Source organism: Cheilinus undulatus, linkage group 21 (genome assembly GCF_018320785.1).
Source record: "Cheilinus undulatus linkage group 21, ASM1832078v1, whole genome shotgun sequence".
In the NCBI taxonomy this organism is placed as follows: domain Eukaryota; kingdom Metazoa; phylum Chordata; class Actinopteri; order Labriformes; family Labridae; genus Cheilinus; species Cheilinus undulatus.
This window is the reverse complement of record NC_054885.1, coordinates 34,023,048-34,040,851: the sequence shown is the minus strand read 5'-3', so window position 1 is coordinate 34,040,851 and position 17,804 is coordinate 34,023,048. Positions and strand designations below refer to the sequence as shown.

The 17,804-nt window shown below is 38.0% G+C and overlaps 1 protein-coding gene across 2 annotated transcripts; it reads right to left on the bottom strand.

The window, feature by feature from the left end:
* Positions 1 to 125: 125 nt before the first annotated feature.
* Positions 126 to 17,531, bottom strand: gaa (alpha glucosidase). Of its 2 annotated transcripts, XM_041817578.1 has the most exons (19): positions 15,225 to 17,531; positions 13,953 to 14,104; positions 12,530 to 12,695; positions 11,405 to 11,501; positions 11,156 to 11,275; positions 10,906 to 11,024; positions 8,883 to 9,014; positions 8,560 to 8,670; positions 8,370 to 8,483; positions 8,117 to 8,201; positions 5,700 to 5,817; positions 5,375 to 5,508; positions 4,921 to 5,072; positions 4,625 to 4,773; positions 3,189 to 3,330; positions 2,575 to 2,673; positions 1,609 to 1,773; positions 1,283 to 1,435; positions 126 to 502 (listed from the first exon to the last, which is right to left on the bottom strand). In XM_041817578.1, the coding sequence occupies exons 1-19, from the start codon at positions 15,762 to 15,764 to the stop codon at positions 437 to 439; spliced, it is 2,814 nt and encodes a 937-aa protein (XP_041673512.1). In that variant the 5' UTR covers positions 15,765 to 17,531; the 3' UTR covers positions 126 to 436. The 2 variants fall into 2 exon arrangements, with proteins under 2 accessions (XP_041673512.1, XP_041673513.1); XM_041817579.1 differs by lacking the exons at positions 126 to 502; positions 1,283 to 1,435; positions 1,609 to 1,773; positions 2,575 to 2,673; positions 3,189 to 3,330 and adding an exon at positions 3,392 to 3,598.
* Positions 17,532 to 17,804: the final 273 nt, after the last annotated feature.

The window sequence follows — 17,804 nt, the reverse complement described above, 5'->3', positions numbered from 1 at the left end:
GATATTTTTGCCCCATATATGTGGGGCTGTCTTGCTGCATTTGATGCAGTTGATAATCACTGATTCAGACCTTTGAACAACAAAGAAAAGGACTTATTCAAGAGAGAAGACAAACTGTCAAAATCTGTGTTGGCAATCAACTTTATAAAAATATATAGACTTCATTAATTAAATATCCAAAAAAATAAATCAAACCGTTTTTAAGAGAAAGCAAAAATAACATGACTGTAATTTAGATCCAGTTTGCAATCTAAGAAGGTGATCAAGGCGATGGCTCCCTCTGCTCACTTTTATGAAAAGACACAAGCCTTTAAAAAGGCACGAGAGGCAGAGTGAGAATAGCTGGCTGGTGTCAGTACAAAAAAATGTAGCTGTCCTCTTTAGTAGTGGAAGCAACAAAGGCTCCTGGAGGTTTGGGAAACTGAAGATCAATGAGTCAGAGAGCCCACTGGACTGTGAAAACCCTTGTCATTGGTAAGGCCAGGCTGCTCACTGTGAGGACCTGTGGGACAAAAAAGATACAGGAAGTTAAAAGAATAGTTAGACATTTGATTCCTGGGGTCTGGGCACCCCTGGGGGGGTACCAAAGATCTCGGGGGGGGGGGGGCTCTGTCTACTCCGTTAAAGTTTGATGCTCAAAAAAAAGATTAGATACTTTATGTACAACTGCATATTTGGCTAACCGGTGGGGATAAAAAAAGATTTAAAAAAAAGTCTTCAAAGTTTTTGAGATTATAAAGTTGTGTATTTTCAAGGAAGAAAAACCTCAGAATTTCTAGTGGGCCCTGGGGCTTAGCTCTTCTTAGATACGAGAAAAAAGATTAGGAACCACTATTGAAAGGTCAGTCTTTTGACTCTCATTTGATACCAGTTTGGCTTTTCAATGTCTGAAAAAAAGAGCAAAGAAAAAGATTTCAATTTAACCACTGCCCCACAAGGTCTGTTTGCTAAACATCATACCACAGTGTCCTTTAAAAGCATTTCTATGATAAAATGAGGGAGATAAGCACTGCTAGCTTCTTATCTCAAGGCTAATTTTCCAGTAGCGTCACAGCACAGAGCATGAAAATTATATTTGGGCGGTTGTTTGCATGAGATGTGTGAAAGTAAGCTCAGATTGCAGGTCATCACTTAAGAGTTATTGTTAATGCATAGTGTGGATGCATGTACTTATGTGAAGTCTACCTTGTATCTGTACCCAAAATGGACCTTAATGCAAATGTAAAGAGGGTCATAATATCCCTGAGGTAGCGTGTTGAGTCTCAAGTCCCGGTCAGCTCACCTTGGTGTCACTGCGGTAGGTAAAATCCCTGACTTTGTCCCCGTTAGCTAGTACATACAAAGGAGGTGAGGGCACCCCAAATACCCGCAGTCCTCCCAGAAGCAGACCGTCCAGGGCCCCATTCAGCCTGATGGGATCACTCACCACCTGACCCTGAACAAAAAATTTCAATGATATACAAGGATATATCAGAAAGGATATAACTCTGAAACAATTAGTTCTTACAGCCTTTAGAGAGACTATTGAGTCAAAAAGAAGAGGTGCAGTAAATGTAAATACAGCTTTATATGCTTTTTTCAATTTTAACATCATTTGGATGTCTCTACCTGTCCAGCAATGAAGATAATGTAACAATAATTTTCATTTTCAAAGGTGTCAAGACTGTCCCCATCATCCCAGAACAAATCGCCCCGGGCCCAGCCACCTGCTGAGAGGGCCACCGTCAAGAAGAAAGGGTTCCTGCGAGAGGCTGTGGTGGTCAAAGCAGGCTCCTTCAGAAGAAGAGAGAAAAACAGGATGAAACAAACATCACTCTTGTCTTCAGAGTTTCAACTGTATTTTAGGTTTAATGTCACTTTAGTGAAAAAAGTAAAAATACAACATTCTACTTTAGTGACAGAACTGATGTGTTTCATTACTCAAAAAAATAGAAAAGTAATCTGAGGACTTTAGTGGGTTACTTTGTAATGTGTTCCCATAACACTGCTTAACAAACAAACAGCTGAAAAGGAACTTCTGTAAACTGACAAAGCACAATATCTCATAATATCTTTAACTTACTTTAATCTGCAAACATAAGATCAAGCCTAAATCTCAAAGCACACTATGTCTATGTAAAATAGCTTCTTTAACATGTGGTACAGTATCTTTAGTTGTAGTAGCAGAGTAGACCCAGACTTGCCTAAAGGTAAACAATTACGCCTTGCCACACCATTTGGGAGCTACTGATCAACAACCAGTGTAAAATAATAAAAGGCCTCGTTTTACCCTCTAGTAGTGTGTAAACTCCATCCAAAACTAAAAATTGAGGTCAAACTAGGCTATGTTCATTTCATGCATAGCTAATGCAACCCAGAGCAGGATTATGACTAAGTAAAAATGAACTGAAATACAATATCGCTAACTAGAAGTAGAAATTAGGAACTCCTAAGCACCTGTTTCAATTATATATTGTCTGTTTCAAATTCCTAAAAGATTCTTTAAAAAATTAATTGAGAGCATTTCGTCTCCCCTCTAAGCCAAGCCTGACACAAAAACGCTGTATCATGTTTCTCAGGAGGAGACAGGCCTACCTGCTGAGGGATAATGTGTCCCTCCCTCACATGGACATTGATGGTGTCCAGAGGAGCGGGCAGCAGCAGGAACTGACCCTTACTGTAGAAAGGCTGACCCTAGAGAGGAAACACAGACATCAATGGAGAACAGTCCTGTCATGTGTTAGTAGAGAGAGTTTCAAACATAGTGGACATATTATTAATTATGCGCCTTTAAAATCCTGCAACAGCAAAACAGTTTGGTCCCAGATGTCATCAACAAAATCAACAAGTCGAAGCAATACAGCTTGGATTATGTAGGTGTTATTAATGGACTTAATACTGATCTATGCAGGTTTTATCTGGTCTTCCTTTATCTTGTTTTTACTGATGGCTCAATTTTATGTTGTTTTTAGTTAGTATTTTTTGTATGAAGCACTTTTGTCCCTTCACAATGACTTGTCCTGTCCTGTGTTATTGACTACAGCATGTAAAAGTAGGTCGATTGAGTCACTGTAAACCTACCGTCAACTTACATTTCCTTACCTTACTTTACCCCCTTCTCTTCCCTACTCTCCCCTTTAGCAGCAAACAATCAAAACCTGACTGAATATTTGTGACAAATTCTAACAAAATAGGATTGAGCGACTCACATCCTGCAGGCTGTACCAGGTGCCAGGGGGCAGGTAAGCGGCCAGCTCTATTGCCCCTTGTTCTAAAACTGGGCTAATGAGAAGAGAGCTCCCCCACAGGAACTGGCAGTCTATGGTCTTACTGTTTGGGTCGGTGGGAAACCTACAAGAGAACAACACAAAAAGATAAGAGCAAAGAAAATGGGCCTCATTTACCAGTATCTTAAGATTTTTCTTAGATGTTTCCTTAAGAAGAGAAGTCTTTGGCAGCTCATGATGCTCACTTAAACTGCAGAATTGTTTGATGAATCTTGCTCTTATAAGGTTGTAGCTCATGCATTTTTCCTCTCATAAACACAGAAAAAGCTTTAATACTAATATAAGAGCATGACACTGCAGAGCTGTGAGCACATGCCAGGGTCTCCAGGTGCCTTAAAAATTAAGAATATTTTTTAAATTACACATTTGACATTTTACAACAATTTTGCCACATTTTAACCCATGTCCATTACTTTTCCCACCAATTTTGCCAACTTTATCAAACTTTTGCCTCTTATAACCCATTTTTGTCCATTTTAAACCCTTTCCACCACTTTTTTCTGCCTGTTTTTGCTACTCCTAAACCAATTCTTGCCATTTTCTGCCTCCTGTTTCTTCTGTTGGCCTATTATTGACTCTATTAACCACTTTTTATACCCATTTTTGTCCATTTTTTGCTTATTCTTTGCCACTTTTATCAATTTTTTGCCACTTGTTACCCATTTCTGCGACTTTCAAAATCACATTTCACAACCTTTTCCACCAATTTTAACACATTTTTGCAACTTAAAACCCCTTCTTATCCATTTTAAATCCTTTCCACAAAGTTTCTTTCTGCCTGTTTTTGCCAGAGTCACACAGGATCAGGCGCAGAACACGTGATAATAGAGCTCCAGCCATCAGGTGTGAGTTAATACCTAATTTAGATGCCTCCATAGTGGATATGACACCACAAAAAAACATATACCAGTATACGGGTGCATTGAAAAACATTATAATATCATGCAAAAGCTATTTTTTCTGTGATTTATTCTATATTTATTTCCTACAAAGTGAAATATTTCAAGATCTTTTTAGTTGATGATTACAGCTTACAGCTCACATAAATCAAAAATCAACTATCTCAAAATACTAAAATATCACAAAACACTATTCAAAAAAGGATTTATAAGACAGAAATGTTGACCTATGCTTCACTATGCTCACATCTGCACTCAGTAATTTTTTGGAGCTCCTTTTACATTAATTACTGCTTCGACATGATGTGGAGCCATTAGTCCGTGGCACTGCTGGGGGGTTGTGAGGCATAAATAACATAAAAAATGTCCCAATAAATGGTTGATGAGTGAGGCCCAATGTTACTGAAAATAAAGCACATGGTCTTTCAGAGGACAGAGTTTCGACGAGAGGACACGTACTCCACGAAGAGCGGCCTGGCCACGGTGTCAGCTGAAGTGTGTGCATGGTGAAAGAGTGTGTAGAGAAAGGGGAGGAGAGAGTAACGAAGGTTCAGCGCTCTCCGCATGGCAGCCTGGGCCATCTTTCCAAACACGTAAGGCTCCTGAGGCTGAAGGACACAAACACACACAAACAAACACAATGAGCAGAGATAGAGTTACCTCTCTTCATAATGCATGAAACAGACGGATCACTGCAGCGGAAACAACTTAGAAGGCAGACCCCTAAAAACCAATAAATAGTGACTCTGTCTTACAGCATTCTGCCTGTCATTGTGGTTCCTCATAAAAGGGTAAAAGGCCCCGAGCTGCATCCATCGTACGCACAGCTCCTCAGTGGTGTTGCCTTCAAAGCCACAGATATCCGCCCCCACAAGAGGCACCCCGAAAAGGCTGAACTGCAGCACCGCTGTGGGGGGAGGTAGAAAAGGTCAGTATGGAACTATCAAATGATCTAGACTGACATCAAAAAAGAGTTTGAAAGCTATAAACCTTTATTTCCAACACAAACAGACATGTTTGATAAAGACTAAGTCAAAAAATGCTTTAACTTGCTCCTGTTTTATCTCGTACTCTGTTCACAGCTTATGTTATGCATTTAAATTACTTTAAGCTTGAATGTTTTAACACGTAAACTAGAAAAAGAAGATGATTAATCATATGCACATAACATTTATAACAAAAGATAATTGAGAAACCACATCTACTCACCAGGGATGGAGTATCGAAGCTGCTCCCAGTCACTCCAGACGTCTCCTGTCCACACACCAGAGAAGCGTCCAATGCCGGGGAAAGAGGAGCGAGACAGGACGAAGGGCCTTTTCCCTTGAATCTTTAAAAGAGCACTGAGGATACAAGAGTTCATACAGATGAGAGAGATAAAAAAAAAAAAAGCTCTTTATTTCTATCCAATATTCTCTGGGTCAAACCTCCAGTATTCCCAATGCAATTCAAAACTGACATTAGCCAATAGTCATGGCTCAGTATTCTAAATTATTTCAATCCAGCATATCAAGCACTCAAAAATTAATCTGACCTGTGCGTGGCATAAGCTTCTGTCAGTCCGTACATGTTGTGCAGGTTGTAATGTGTCGAAATTTTCTGCACAGCTGACATGCAAAGAGTTTTTGAGTTTAAGTAGCCTCCAACCACCCCTGTTGGAAAGACAAACAGAGAGACAGTAAAAATATAAGCTTATATCAGGCATTGAACCTAACAAAGCACAAAGCAAATTACAAATTACTCTTACATAATCCTTCTAAGTAGTGTTTTTGAAAGGCGGTATAATGACATTTCCAAAAAAGTTGGGGCGCTGGGTAAAATGTAAATAAAAGCAGAATGCAACAACTTGCAAATCTCATAAACCCATATTTCACTCACAATAGAACATAAACAACATATCAGATGTTTGTTTGCATAATTTGATTGCAGCAACACATCTCGAAAAAGCAGGGACATGGCAACAAAAGGCTGAAAAATTAAGAGGTCCTAATGGAAAACGGCTGGAGGAGGATTTTCCTCTCATTAAGTTAATCATCAATAGTTCAGTGACATGACTGGGCATAAAAGGAGCATTTTAGAGAAGCAGAGCCTCTCAGAAGTAAAGATGAGCAGAGGTTTACCAACCTGTGAAAAACTGTGTCTAAAATTATGGAACAATTTGAGACAAAAAGATCCTCAAGATAAATTTGCAAAGACTTTGAATATCCCACCATCTACAGTGCAAATCTCATGAAAAGATTCAGAGAATCTGGAGAAACATCCGTGTGCAAAGGACAAGGCTGAAGGTCAATATTGGATGCTGATGATCTGCGAGCTCTCAGGCAGCACTGCATTAAAAACAGGCATTGTTCTGTACTGGAAATCAATACATGTGCTCAGGAACACTCCCAGAAACCACTGTCAGTCAACACAGTCAGCAATGCCATCCACAAATGCAAGTTTTTCTTCTTCTTCAGTCTTCTCTGGGCCAAAGCTCATTTAAAATGGACTGAGGCTATATGGAAAACTGTTCTGTGGTCACATGAATCAAAATTTGAAATTATTTTTGGAAACCATGGATGTCGTGTCCTGCAGACTAAAGAGGAGAGGGCTCATCCAGCCTGCATCTCTGATGGTATGGGGTTGTATTAGTGCTTATGGCGATGGCAGCATCTGGAAAGGAAGTATCGTTGCTTAAAAGTAGATCGAGGTTTTAGAGCAACATATGCCCCATCTAGACCACGTCTCTTTCAAGGAAGGCCTTGCATATTTCAGCAACAATGCTAAATCAAATACTACATCCATCACAACAGCATGGCTTCACAGTAGAAGACTCTGGGTCCTTAACTGGCCTGCCTGGAGTATCAGAAAAGGAAAATACAGCAAAGAAGACCAAGGACTGTTGAGTAACTAGAATCCTACATTAGACAAGAATGGGACAACAATCATCTCCAAATATTCAGCAACTGGCCCCCTTACTTTCCAAAGTTTACAGACTAAAGAAGAGGGGATGCTACACAATGGTAAACAGTGGTAAACATGGGTCTGTCCCTACTTTTTTGAGATGTGTTGCTGCTATCAAATTCAAAATGAGATAATACTTTTAGTGAAATGGTAAAATGTCTCAGGTCTGCATCTGATATGCTGTTTATGTTCTATTGTGAATAAAATATGGGTAAATGAGATTTGCAAAGCATTGCATTCTGTTTTATTTTCATTTTCAACACTTTTTGGAATTGGTGTTGTAATAAAAATGACGGACTTCCTGTTGTAATTTCACAATGTCCATAATAGACTTTTTGTGCATTTCATGGAGCTGAATATGTGAACCAAATATCATCCCTCTAGGTGATACAGCTTTGAAGGGCTGAATTTTAAGATCAGTTTAGGGGCGCTGGCGAGCCATTTCCCATCATTCCTGTGGAACACAAATAAAACATATTTTTACATGCCCGATGATGCATGTGCCAAGTGTCAAGACTTTTGAGCATGTTAAGGCCTTTAAACCAGGAGGCCTGAAGCAGACTTTCTTCTTCGTGTGTTTTGATATGCCAGCTACTTCCTCTTGTCTTCACTGGTGGTTTAGCATACTTTTGCGAGCATTACTGCCACCTGGATGTATTCATTGTGTGACTACATGAATACCAAAACCTTTACACCCCAAGTTCACAGGGTTGCAATTCAAATTTTACTCTTTCAAGGACCTAATTACAGATCATTGATCAAATTTTGCACTGGTTAGCCTAGATGCTTTTTGTATTCTATATGAAACTCAAAGGCTTTGTTTCCCATTGTCCATGGTTTAACATTTTCATACTATGCAAGCTGCCTAGTAAAAGGTGTTTGTCCATGCTAGTAATGCCTTTTATTTTTTTTCATCATGAGGCAATATTTCCTCTAAATATACCTACTCCTTGAGAAAGAACGTTTGTACTTTTGCAACCTCTGTGCAGTCAAATATGTTTTTCTTACTAGGAGTGTAGGGCGGGTTCTCGAGATCGGTGTCAGGACAGCCTTCCACTGAGCCCTGTACAAAGCTGGAAGGTTCATTCATATCCTGGAGGAGCATCAGAGAAAGAAAACAGAGAATAAGTCATTATTTGATTCACAGGTGTGAACAAACAAAATTACTCAGCTACAGACTCATGTTTATATTTCAGACCTGATGTACCTGATCTCTTATTAATCTAATGTAAATAAGCAGTGTGTGCTCATAAATGCTCACAATCCACAAACCATCCACAGGAACTTTAGAGTGAAAGTCTCTGATGCAGTCCTCCCACCACTGCCTGGTCTCGGGATTGGTGAAGTCTGGGAAGGCTGTTGGGCCCGGCCAAACCTAAAAACACAAGGAAATGACGCGCTCCAAAACCGACACGTAATGACAGAGAGGGATAAATCCTCAAAAGTCTAACCTTCCCTATGAGGATGTGTCCTGTAGCATTTTTAATAAAGACGTCACGCTTCACGCCTTCATCAAACGGCGGGTACGTTCCCGGGGGGCTCGTGCTGCTGATGCCCGGGTCCTGATGCAGAAACCAGGAATAAATAATAATAGGTTAGAGCAGTTTTGCTGCCATCTGCTGGAAAATCTCATAATATTGATTTTTTTCCTTTATCATAGCAAAATATATTTTAAAAGATTAAAGCAGTTAATTTCTATGAGTATGATTTTTATATTTTGCATAACAAGGGTAAAATCCTTTTGTGGGATCTTTTAGACTCAAGAATGTCTCACCAGGATGAGAATGTACTTCATGCCTCTCTTGTGAAAGTCCTCCACCATCACCGGGAGGTCTGGAAACCGCCAGCGGTCAAAAGTGAAGACCCTGCGCTTTGCTGCATAATCCAGGTCATTCCACTGCACATCCTAGTGGAGAAAAAGAAGAAGAAATTGTCTTAGAAATTAAAAAACGAAGAGTACCAAATGAGGGCTGTTAGGGCATCAGTACAAATGAACGTGACCACCTTGACGTGTTTTTTGTATGAACTTTAGAAATAAAATTTCACAGAGCGCTGCAGCCATGCAGCACCTTCATGTTTTCATTTAGAAATGTCTGTAAATTTGAGGACACTACAGACTTCACTTATCCTGTGTGAATGCACCACACCAAGGGGGGTAATTCATAAATCATCAGAGGTCCACAAGTAAAACTAGTCTTGTCTAACTGTCTTCAGAGTATTCTTGAGTTCTCTTGATGTTTTGAAGGGGGTAGTTGTCTTTGTGGTCTTCTGGGTCTTTTACCCTTAACTGAGCCTGACAGTGAATTCTTTATTTTTCCAGAACTGTCACCAAATTGTTGATTAAACCATTCCTAAAGTCGTTGCCTCTTCTCTGTTAGATTTAAGTTTATTCAGCCTAATTATGGCCTCCTTCACTTGTCTTGATATCTCCTTAGACTCAAAATATATAGCTCCAGTCAAACAGCTATCAAATGTTGATTCAAGTTCAAGTGCCGATCATTTAAATCATCTCTCTGATCATGCTGGAGATAGCATGGTTTTATAGGAATTATGCAAAATCAGAGTAAAAAGTCCTGCCACTTTCCTTTCTTATTTTCTTCTTAACCTCCTAAGACCTGAGCCTTTGTTTAGAGAGGATTTTTAGTTTCTCCCACTTATTTGGGATAAGTTACTGACTAAATTAACACAAAAAATGTTTTTAAAAATCATATTAAAAACTCCTTGGCACATCATATTTATAGGACTCTATGCACATAATAAGTGTTTGTAGTTTCTTTATCCCAGTCTTTGTATCAATGTTTTATCGCTGACATTTATTTTTGACATAAATTACTGTAAAGTTCAATGAATATTTTAAGCTTCTTCTTTCTATTAAGTATTATTTTAATTCTCCTTCCAAAATGTAATGGTTTGCACAGAGTGTGGGGCCTTCTTGTATTTTTAAATGTATATTTGATATGCCTGTAAATGTGTTTCTTTTTAGCTTGGACCCCAGGGAGACTGGCTGTGCTCCAGGGTACAGCTAATGGGGATCCAAAGTACATAAACAAATTAAATAAAAAAGTAGGGTCTGATAAGTTAAAATATCAGCCTTGTCATAGAACAGGAATTTCTTGGAAATTTTCCTTTCCAGAATCCAAATTCAAAACAATTTCACGAAAATTTCTGGCAAAATTCTTAAACATTTTTAAAGTATCCCATGAGAAGTACCCCAAAATGTATTTAGACAGTCTTCAAATCTTTCGGTGAAACTTAAAAATAAAAAAGTGAAAAACTTCCCCAAAAAAGTCTATGCAAATTCCTGAAGAACTCTACGCAAATTCCCAAATTTAAAAGCAAATTCTCCCTTTAATTTAGAAAAACATTCCTAAAACTTCCATGAAAATGAAACATCATAAACACTTTGAAATTTCTAAGAATAATCCTGAAATTTTCAAAGGACAGTCCTGACTGCCAAATTCCCAATCCAATTCCCTCCAAAAAAAAAAAAAAATGGAAATAAATATCCCATAATCCTATGAAAATGCAATAATTAAACTCTTGGAAATATACAAACATATCCAATAAATTTCCATGAAAATACTTGATCATTTTCCAGCAAATCCCCAAGAAAAATATTTAAACAGCAAATCAACCCAGCATTTTAAAACAAATACCTTAAACTTGAATGTTCTGTACAACTGTCCATTCTAATACCAGATATGATTACTAAAATGTAGGAAGGCCAAAATTTAATGTCCTTATTTTTGGACACAGGGTCTTGGGAGGTTAATGAGCTTTGTGTGCACTTTATTTACCATTGAAAATTTGCCATCGTGCATCCGTTGTGCCACACGCCGGGTTGTATTAGAGGTAGTGTAGCCCCAACGACACAAATGGAAGCCCAGTGACCAGTATGGCGGCATCATGGGATAGCCTGGGGATAATTAAAAGCAACAGTGACACACATTAGCAAGACACAAGTTTTCCACTCTAAAATTACACATCTAATACCACACCAGTCACTTTAACAACCTGAAACAGAACAATAACATTAGAAACACATACCAATAACCTGGATGTACTGTCGAACAACACTTTGAGGGTCAGGACCCAAGAAAACATACAGGTCCAGGATTCCACCAAGAGCCACCCAGGTGAGAGCTGGAGTCGGCTGCAACATCACCTCTAAAGATAGACACCAGTATGTTATCTTAAAATAGTCTTTCATAATTGACGAATTCATCATGTTTGGAAAATGGAAATCAACTAAACATCAGTGAAATGTCATGAGTAGTTTATGTGGTAGCTTGGTACCGATTGCATTGCTGTTGAGAAGGAAAACTCCATGTGCCAAGCCGTCCTCCTCCTGTACGATGTAGAACGGGTGTGAGCCATAGAGGTTTGCACCAGCCTGGAGAGGAAGACACAAGTTGATAGATTATCTGAAGGCACAAATAAGGTTCAACATGATAAAAGCTGCCATTCAGGGTCAGCTTCTTCCTCAGATACCAACTTTATCATCATGAATAGTGGAGGAGAAACTAGTCTGACTTGCTGCAGAAGGTACAGTTTACAGGTCTATGCTGTTGCTTTGCTAGAGTATGATTCTTTTACATTAATTTGCATTTTCTCAGTAAAATGTCCTCAAACAAAGGAAAATATTAATAAGTATCAAAGCAATTTACAGCACCGATAAAAAAGTATTCACCCCCTTGGATGTTAACCATTTTATTGATTTTATAAATCAATTACAGTCAATGTAGTTTGGCTTTTCTGACAAAAAAATACAAAAAACTTCTTTGATATCTTGCAGGGCCAGTTGCCAAGAAGCATCCCTACAGCATAATGCTGCCACCACCGTGCTTCACAGTGGGGATAGTGTGTTTGTGGAGATGTGACATCGCGTCTTGTCTGATGGCCAAAAAGCTCCATTTTGGTCCCATCAGACTAAAGAAGTTTCTTCCACTTGACCATGGAGTCTGCTACGTGCCTTTTGGCGTACTCTTATCTAGATTTAATCCTAGTTTTCTTCAACAGTGGTTTTCTCTTTGCCACTCTCCCATGAAGCTTTGAGTTACTTGGAGTTTTCTTTTGTCTTCATGGTGTAATAGTAGCCAGGAATACTAAACACTGACAGCTCTCAGGTGATCCCCATTTCACTAACTGTGAAAGTCCTAGCACTAGTTGGCTGGAGCTCCGCTGGATTAGGTCAGTCATTTTAAAGGGGGTGGATATTTATGCAGTCACTTATTTTACCTCACATATTTTTCTTTAATTGACGTTTCTTTGTAGGAGTCCAACACAAGACAATTCTCATAACCTGGTTACTGCGAGCAACAGGAAGATGCCTTATGAAATTAAGGTTAAGGACGCTGCAAGCACCTCCCAGATGGCATGTGTCCTTAAATCTTAAGGTGTGAAACCCCTATACAGACTCACATGAGGCGCCATGTCTCTGTTCCAGAGAGTCAGAGAGGTCCAGTTAAGGTCCAGGATTAGGGTGGTGTAGTGCTCTCCCAGGCCAGACACAAGGGAGGAGGCCAGTGTGGTGGACAGCTGCAGGTACTGGTCAGCAAACAGCAGAGGGGCCACGGTGGTGTTCATACTGGGAAAAGAACAAACAAACATGATGAACACAAGGGAGAGAGTCACAATAACAGTTCAGTGTTTAAGCTAGGGCAAATAAGAAAAACAAGACAAAGCAACCTGTCTAGATCAGATGAAGGATTCCAGAAGGTTGCGTGGTTTTTGACAGCTTTAGCATGAATACCTATTTGTCTCTTCAAGCTTGTATAATGCTTTATTTACTGAATTATAAGCTTTTATTTTTATTTTTGTTAATAAGAATCAACAAATTTATAAGTTCCAGTCTGTCAGTCCATGATTTGTTAATGTTTACAGCAATTTTGGCGAGCCAGCTAGGTCACTCCTGGATTTTCACTGCAGGTCACTCCACTGTAGTTATGAGTATTAAGTATTAGCCTGATCTTCTTTGACAAACCTTTTGTGGCTAATAAAGACAAGACTGAATCTAATTAACTCCATGGCTAATATAATAGACACATTAATGTAACTATGCAATCCAGTGCAACAGCTCTGCCATATGCACTTCCTTAAGAAGCTTTAAATGTAAGCTTTGGTTGAACTTCCTTGAAATGATAATTGAACGATAAGTTTTTACTTCTTAAATAAAACTGAGGTAGTATCAGCGTTATAATGACCGTGGTTTAATTGAAATTGACTTCTTGTGTTTTTACCCATGATATTTGTAATTACAGTTAACAAATCAGACATATTTTAACATAACACAGGCAAGGTCTTAGCAATACTGCACACTTCTGCCTTAATATTAAATATCTCAATAATATTTTTCTGTCATTGTCAATAAACTTAAGTTTCTTATCAGCTACATGTAAAAGGAGAATTTCAGGATAAGATGTTGTTTCACAGCATTTACAGTAAAAGTTAAGCATATCCTAAAGATGTATTGCAAAGAAACAAAAAGTACATAAATGTGAAGAAAATGAATAAATGAAAGCAAAATACTATTTAACAAGAGGAACTGCTGAGTCCAAAAAGTAGGGAGCAAAGTGTTTCAATTTAACTTAATTAAAAATGAATATTTATATATGTTTATATGACAGGTTAAAAAGGTCAGGTATTATTAATCAATTTGTTTTATTCTCCTTTATTGCATTTATTTTAAATTTACTTTATCAAAAGAAATAGTTTCATTTTAAGTTGCTTGAGTGCACTAGTATGATTTGAAGGTAATTTCGTAATCATTAATGAGAAAGAATTAAATTGCAAGGACTCTATATATACATATAGGAATAATTAGCACAACCTAACAAATACTCACATCACTCTGCCATTGGATTTTCGCCGCACTATGAAGCCAAATGGATCAGGCTGATATTCAGTGGTGTAGAGGGCATCTTGGGTATCAGATTTACTCTGAGGAGCATCACCTGGAAGTTTAACTTCATAACGCTGAGATGAGGGGTCTTTTAACTTGGGGACAAATGTAAAAATAAATTATTAACGTAAAATTAGAGCACAAATGATTTAATCTAAGAAGGAATAAATACATTAAGAAAGGAAAGCATAATATTTTTATTATATTTTAACAGTTTGGGTGACTTTTAAATTAAAACTGATGACGATTGGCTGCTTACAGTTTCTGGAGATCTGAAAAGAGAGATAAAATGGGTGAAAAGCAGCAAAAAAAAAAAAAAAAAACATCGAAAATGGGCAAGAAGTGGCAAAAAGGCAAAAACTGACAAAAAAAATTTGCTAAATGGGTCAGAGTAGCAAAAATCGACAAAGTGCCTAAATGGGTCAAAAGTATTTTTAAAAAAAAGGGAAAATGAGGGCAAATAGCAGCAAAAATTGGTTAAAAGAAGTTAAAAGAAGTCAAAAGAAGTGGCAAAATGGGTTGAAAAGGTGGTAGCATGGGTTAAAAAGTAGCATGCAACTAATCCAACATACAAACACTGGTATCAATAAATTACAACTGGGGAGGGCCCTTTCTCTGGGGTTTTCAGGGGTCCAGACAGTGTAGGATTAGTATATTCCTATTCTTAACCAAAACAGTGTGAGAGCAATGTCCTAACTGCACAAATACTTGCAGCATATGGAGAAGTAAGTATCCTGAACAATACCACTCATTTTCCAAGTGTTGCTGACACATTTGTGTAAACCAGACAGTGTGCAGGACTTTCCCACAATTTATGCTGCTAAAAACAATACATTAGACACAATGGGTGTCTGAGACTTCAAAAACATAGATATCAATTGATCTTTTAATATAAATGCTCCTTAAATCAAATCAAATATCATATTCATCATTTTTGACTAAATAATTGATTTGGACCATATTGTGGTCAAAAAGCACTATGCTACTGTTTTTATTCTTTTTTTGTCAGCATTTTTTGTGAGCATTAGGCCTAGTAAGTCTTATAAAAATTCTTTTATTATACCTTAACACATACCTCATTCAAAAATGTATCAGTATTCACTTAGGGAGTCTATTTTTGCTGCTGTGGTATGAATATTGTCTGACTAAGCTGACTTCATATCAAATCTTGACATTCTGGTATCATCACCACCTTAAATCAGTATATTTACTCACAGTGAGGTGTAAGCAGCCCGCTGCCTCTTGTATGACCTCTAAGCGAAGGGTGGGAAGATCTCTGGGGAGGTAGGATGGGGTGGCACGAGTCAGGGTGGCAGCCTGGCCCCTGATGGTGGGGGTGAAGGGACCCATTTTATAACCAGGGTATGAACTGGGATAAAAGCACCAAGGTGGTCCTGAAGGGCTGGGCAGGGGGGCGTAGCAGCATCCCCTGTCCTCACATTCTCTCTGGCTGAGAAGCCTGTCTCTGGCACAGTCAAAGCGACTCTCTGGGGCCATGATGCATTTATCATCTCTGGATATTTCAGTCTCATCAGTGAGTTTTAATTTGAACCCCCTCTTCCCAGCTGAACTGTTTTGTGATCTTGCTGGATGAGTATTAACATGTCTATCATGTGCAGTGGTTTTATTCTGAGTGGCATAAACTGATCTTACCAGTCTGGTGTTATGGGTCTGGATCTGGCTGATGTACAAACATGCTAACACAGAAAAGGCGAGGAGAACAGGTACAGTAAAATTAGAGAGCAGCATAACCATACGTAGTTTTTACCCTTTAAACCGACACAACGAATAAAGCCCTCGGAAACTCACTCAAACTTGCAGTAATTTTCATTTTGAGGGTGTTTTCACTGACTCCTTCGGAGTTAGATAGGTTAGCTGTTGGCTAGCAGTCAGCTTTATCAAACAGTGTAAACACACCTTATGAAACATATAATTTCCCTCGGAAAAATTAACCACTACGTACGAATACGACAGAAATCACGTCGTTTGATACACAGACTATTAAATAATATAAAATAGCAGGCCTTAACTTCTAAATATTAAACAAAAATGAAGCCAAAACAAACCCCACACGAGCGCTGACATACTGGGGAAATAGTATCTGTCAACTTCCGGGCTTCTAAGTGTGTCGACGAAGCCGCCATCTTGGAGAGGTGTATCGAGGCTCATGGTGAATGTATGGTAAATGACGAGTATTCCTGTCAGTGAAAAGTGAATGAATTTCCAGCCTGTTTGTTTTTTTTTGCAAACGTAAAACACGTATTTATAATCCAGGATACTTGTATGGGGGGGAAATGCAGGCATAACCTACATTCATACAGAAAAGCCCAACTTACATAAGGATAATGTTTCTGAATCACCATTATCTTGTGAGGTTACAATTCTCTACAGAAGGCATTCGATTTATTAAGGCCACTATATTAAAGAATTGTCCAGGGCATAATATAGCTTATGGCGTTCACTTAGAAAATACTAGTCTTCTGTTTTTTTTAATTACAGGATAATAATGTCAGAATGAAAAGAAAAAATAATTAGAAAATGCTGTTTTAATGAACTGCTTGGGTAACTATTTTACAATTAGAAGAAGCTGATTGTTTGACCGAGAATAACAGTATATGCCTACCCGAGATTGCTAGGATTTCTTTGGAGAGGAAGGGTATATAGGATAGTTCATTTCAGTGTGAAAACGTAATTTAACTAAGTATGCTGATCTTAATTACATGCCTGACATTTGTGTCAAAACAATCAACCTAAAAACTGATGGCTATTTCAGCAAGTTCAGAATATTTTGTGGGTTGTGCTTGGATGGTAGGGGCCATGTATGTATTTATTCATCGCAAAGATGTTGTATCTCTTCTGCAAACTACAACACTTATGTACTCACCAATGACATAAAGATTTCTCTGGTCAGAACAGTTTATTACAGAACACATCCATGTGTTGGTTTTAAGTGTGAAGGTATATCAGTGCATATTTGCAGGATACAGGCTAATACAGTGGCTTATATTTCAAACGAGCCTGCAGAATGACCTTATGTATACCTTATCCAACACATTTTGTGAGGAATAATGATTTTTGTTTAAATTACAACACTTATGAACTACATAATTTCATACCAACAACAGGAATTTTAAACTTAGTGGTGGTTATTTAACAGTGAAAAGTAGAAAAGTCTATGTCATTGCATTAATGAAGACGGCTCAATCAAAAAAAGTCATATGGAACAAAATATGTTTTATTGGCTTCAAATTATAAGGTAAATATTTTTATATCTGCAGTTTGGCCTTGTAGCAGCTACTGCATCCTTTTTGCAAGTTTTGCAAAAATAAATAAATAAATAAATGATTGTTTTCCAGTGTTTAGTTTTAGGGGGAAGTCTATTTCAAATTAAAAAGCCAATTCTGGGGCTTGTACGCTTTCCTGAATTTGCTTCTTTTTTCGTGTAAACACTTCTAAAGAGGGAGAAGGCAAGATCTTATAAATGTGCTACAATAATGGCATTAAGATGTCAATTTGTGCTCTTTTTCCCCTAGTGTGAATTTATCTTTTCTTATATTTTATACAGCCTCTTTGAAAAGGCTGTTAATATTATGGAATCTGGATTATTGATGTAGAAATTTCTGAAGAAATTAATGACAACATACTACAACTGAGTTTGATATTTTTTATATAAAAGTGAAATGCATATGTAAAAACTGTTGAAGAAAACCATTGTTGGTAGGTACAAAAATTGCCTTTAAGTTAACATAAAAAATCCCATATAACTGAAGTGCATGAATGTAAATAAAAGTGAAA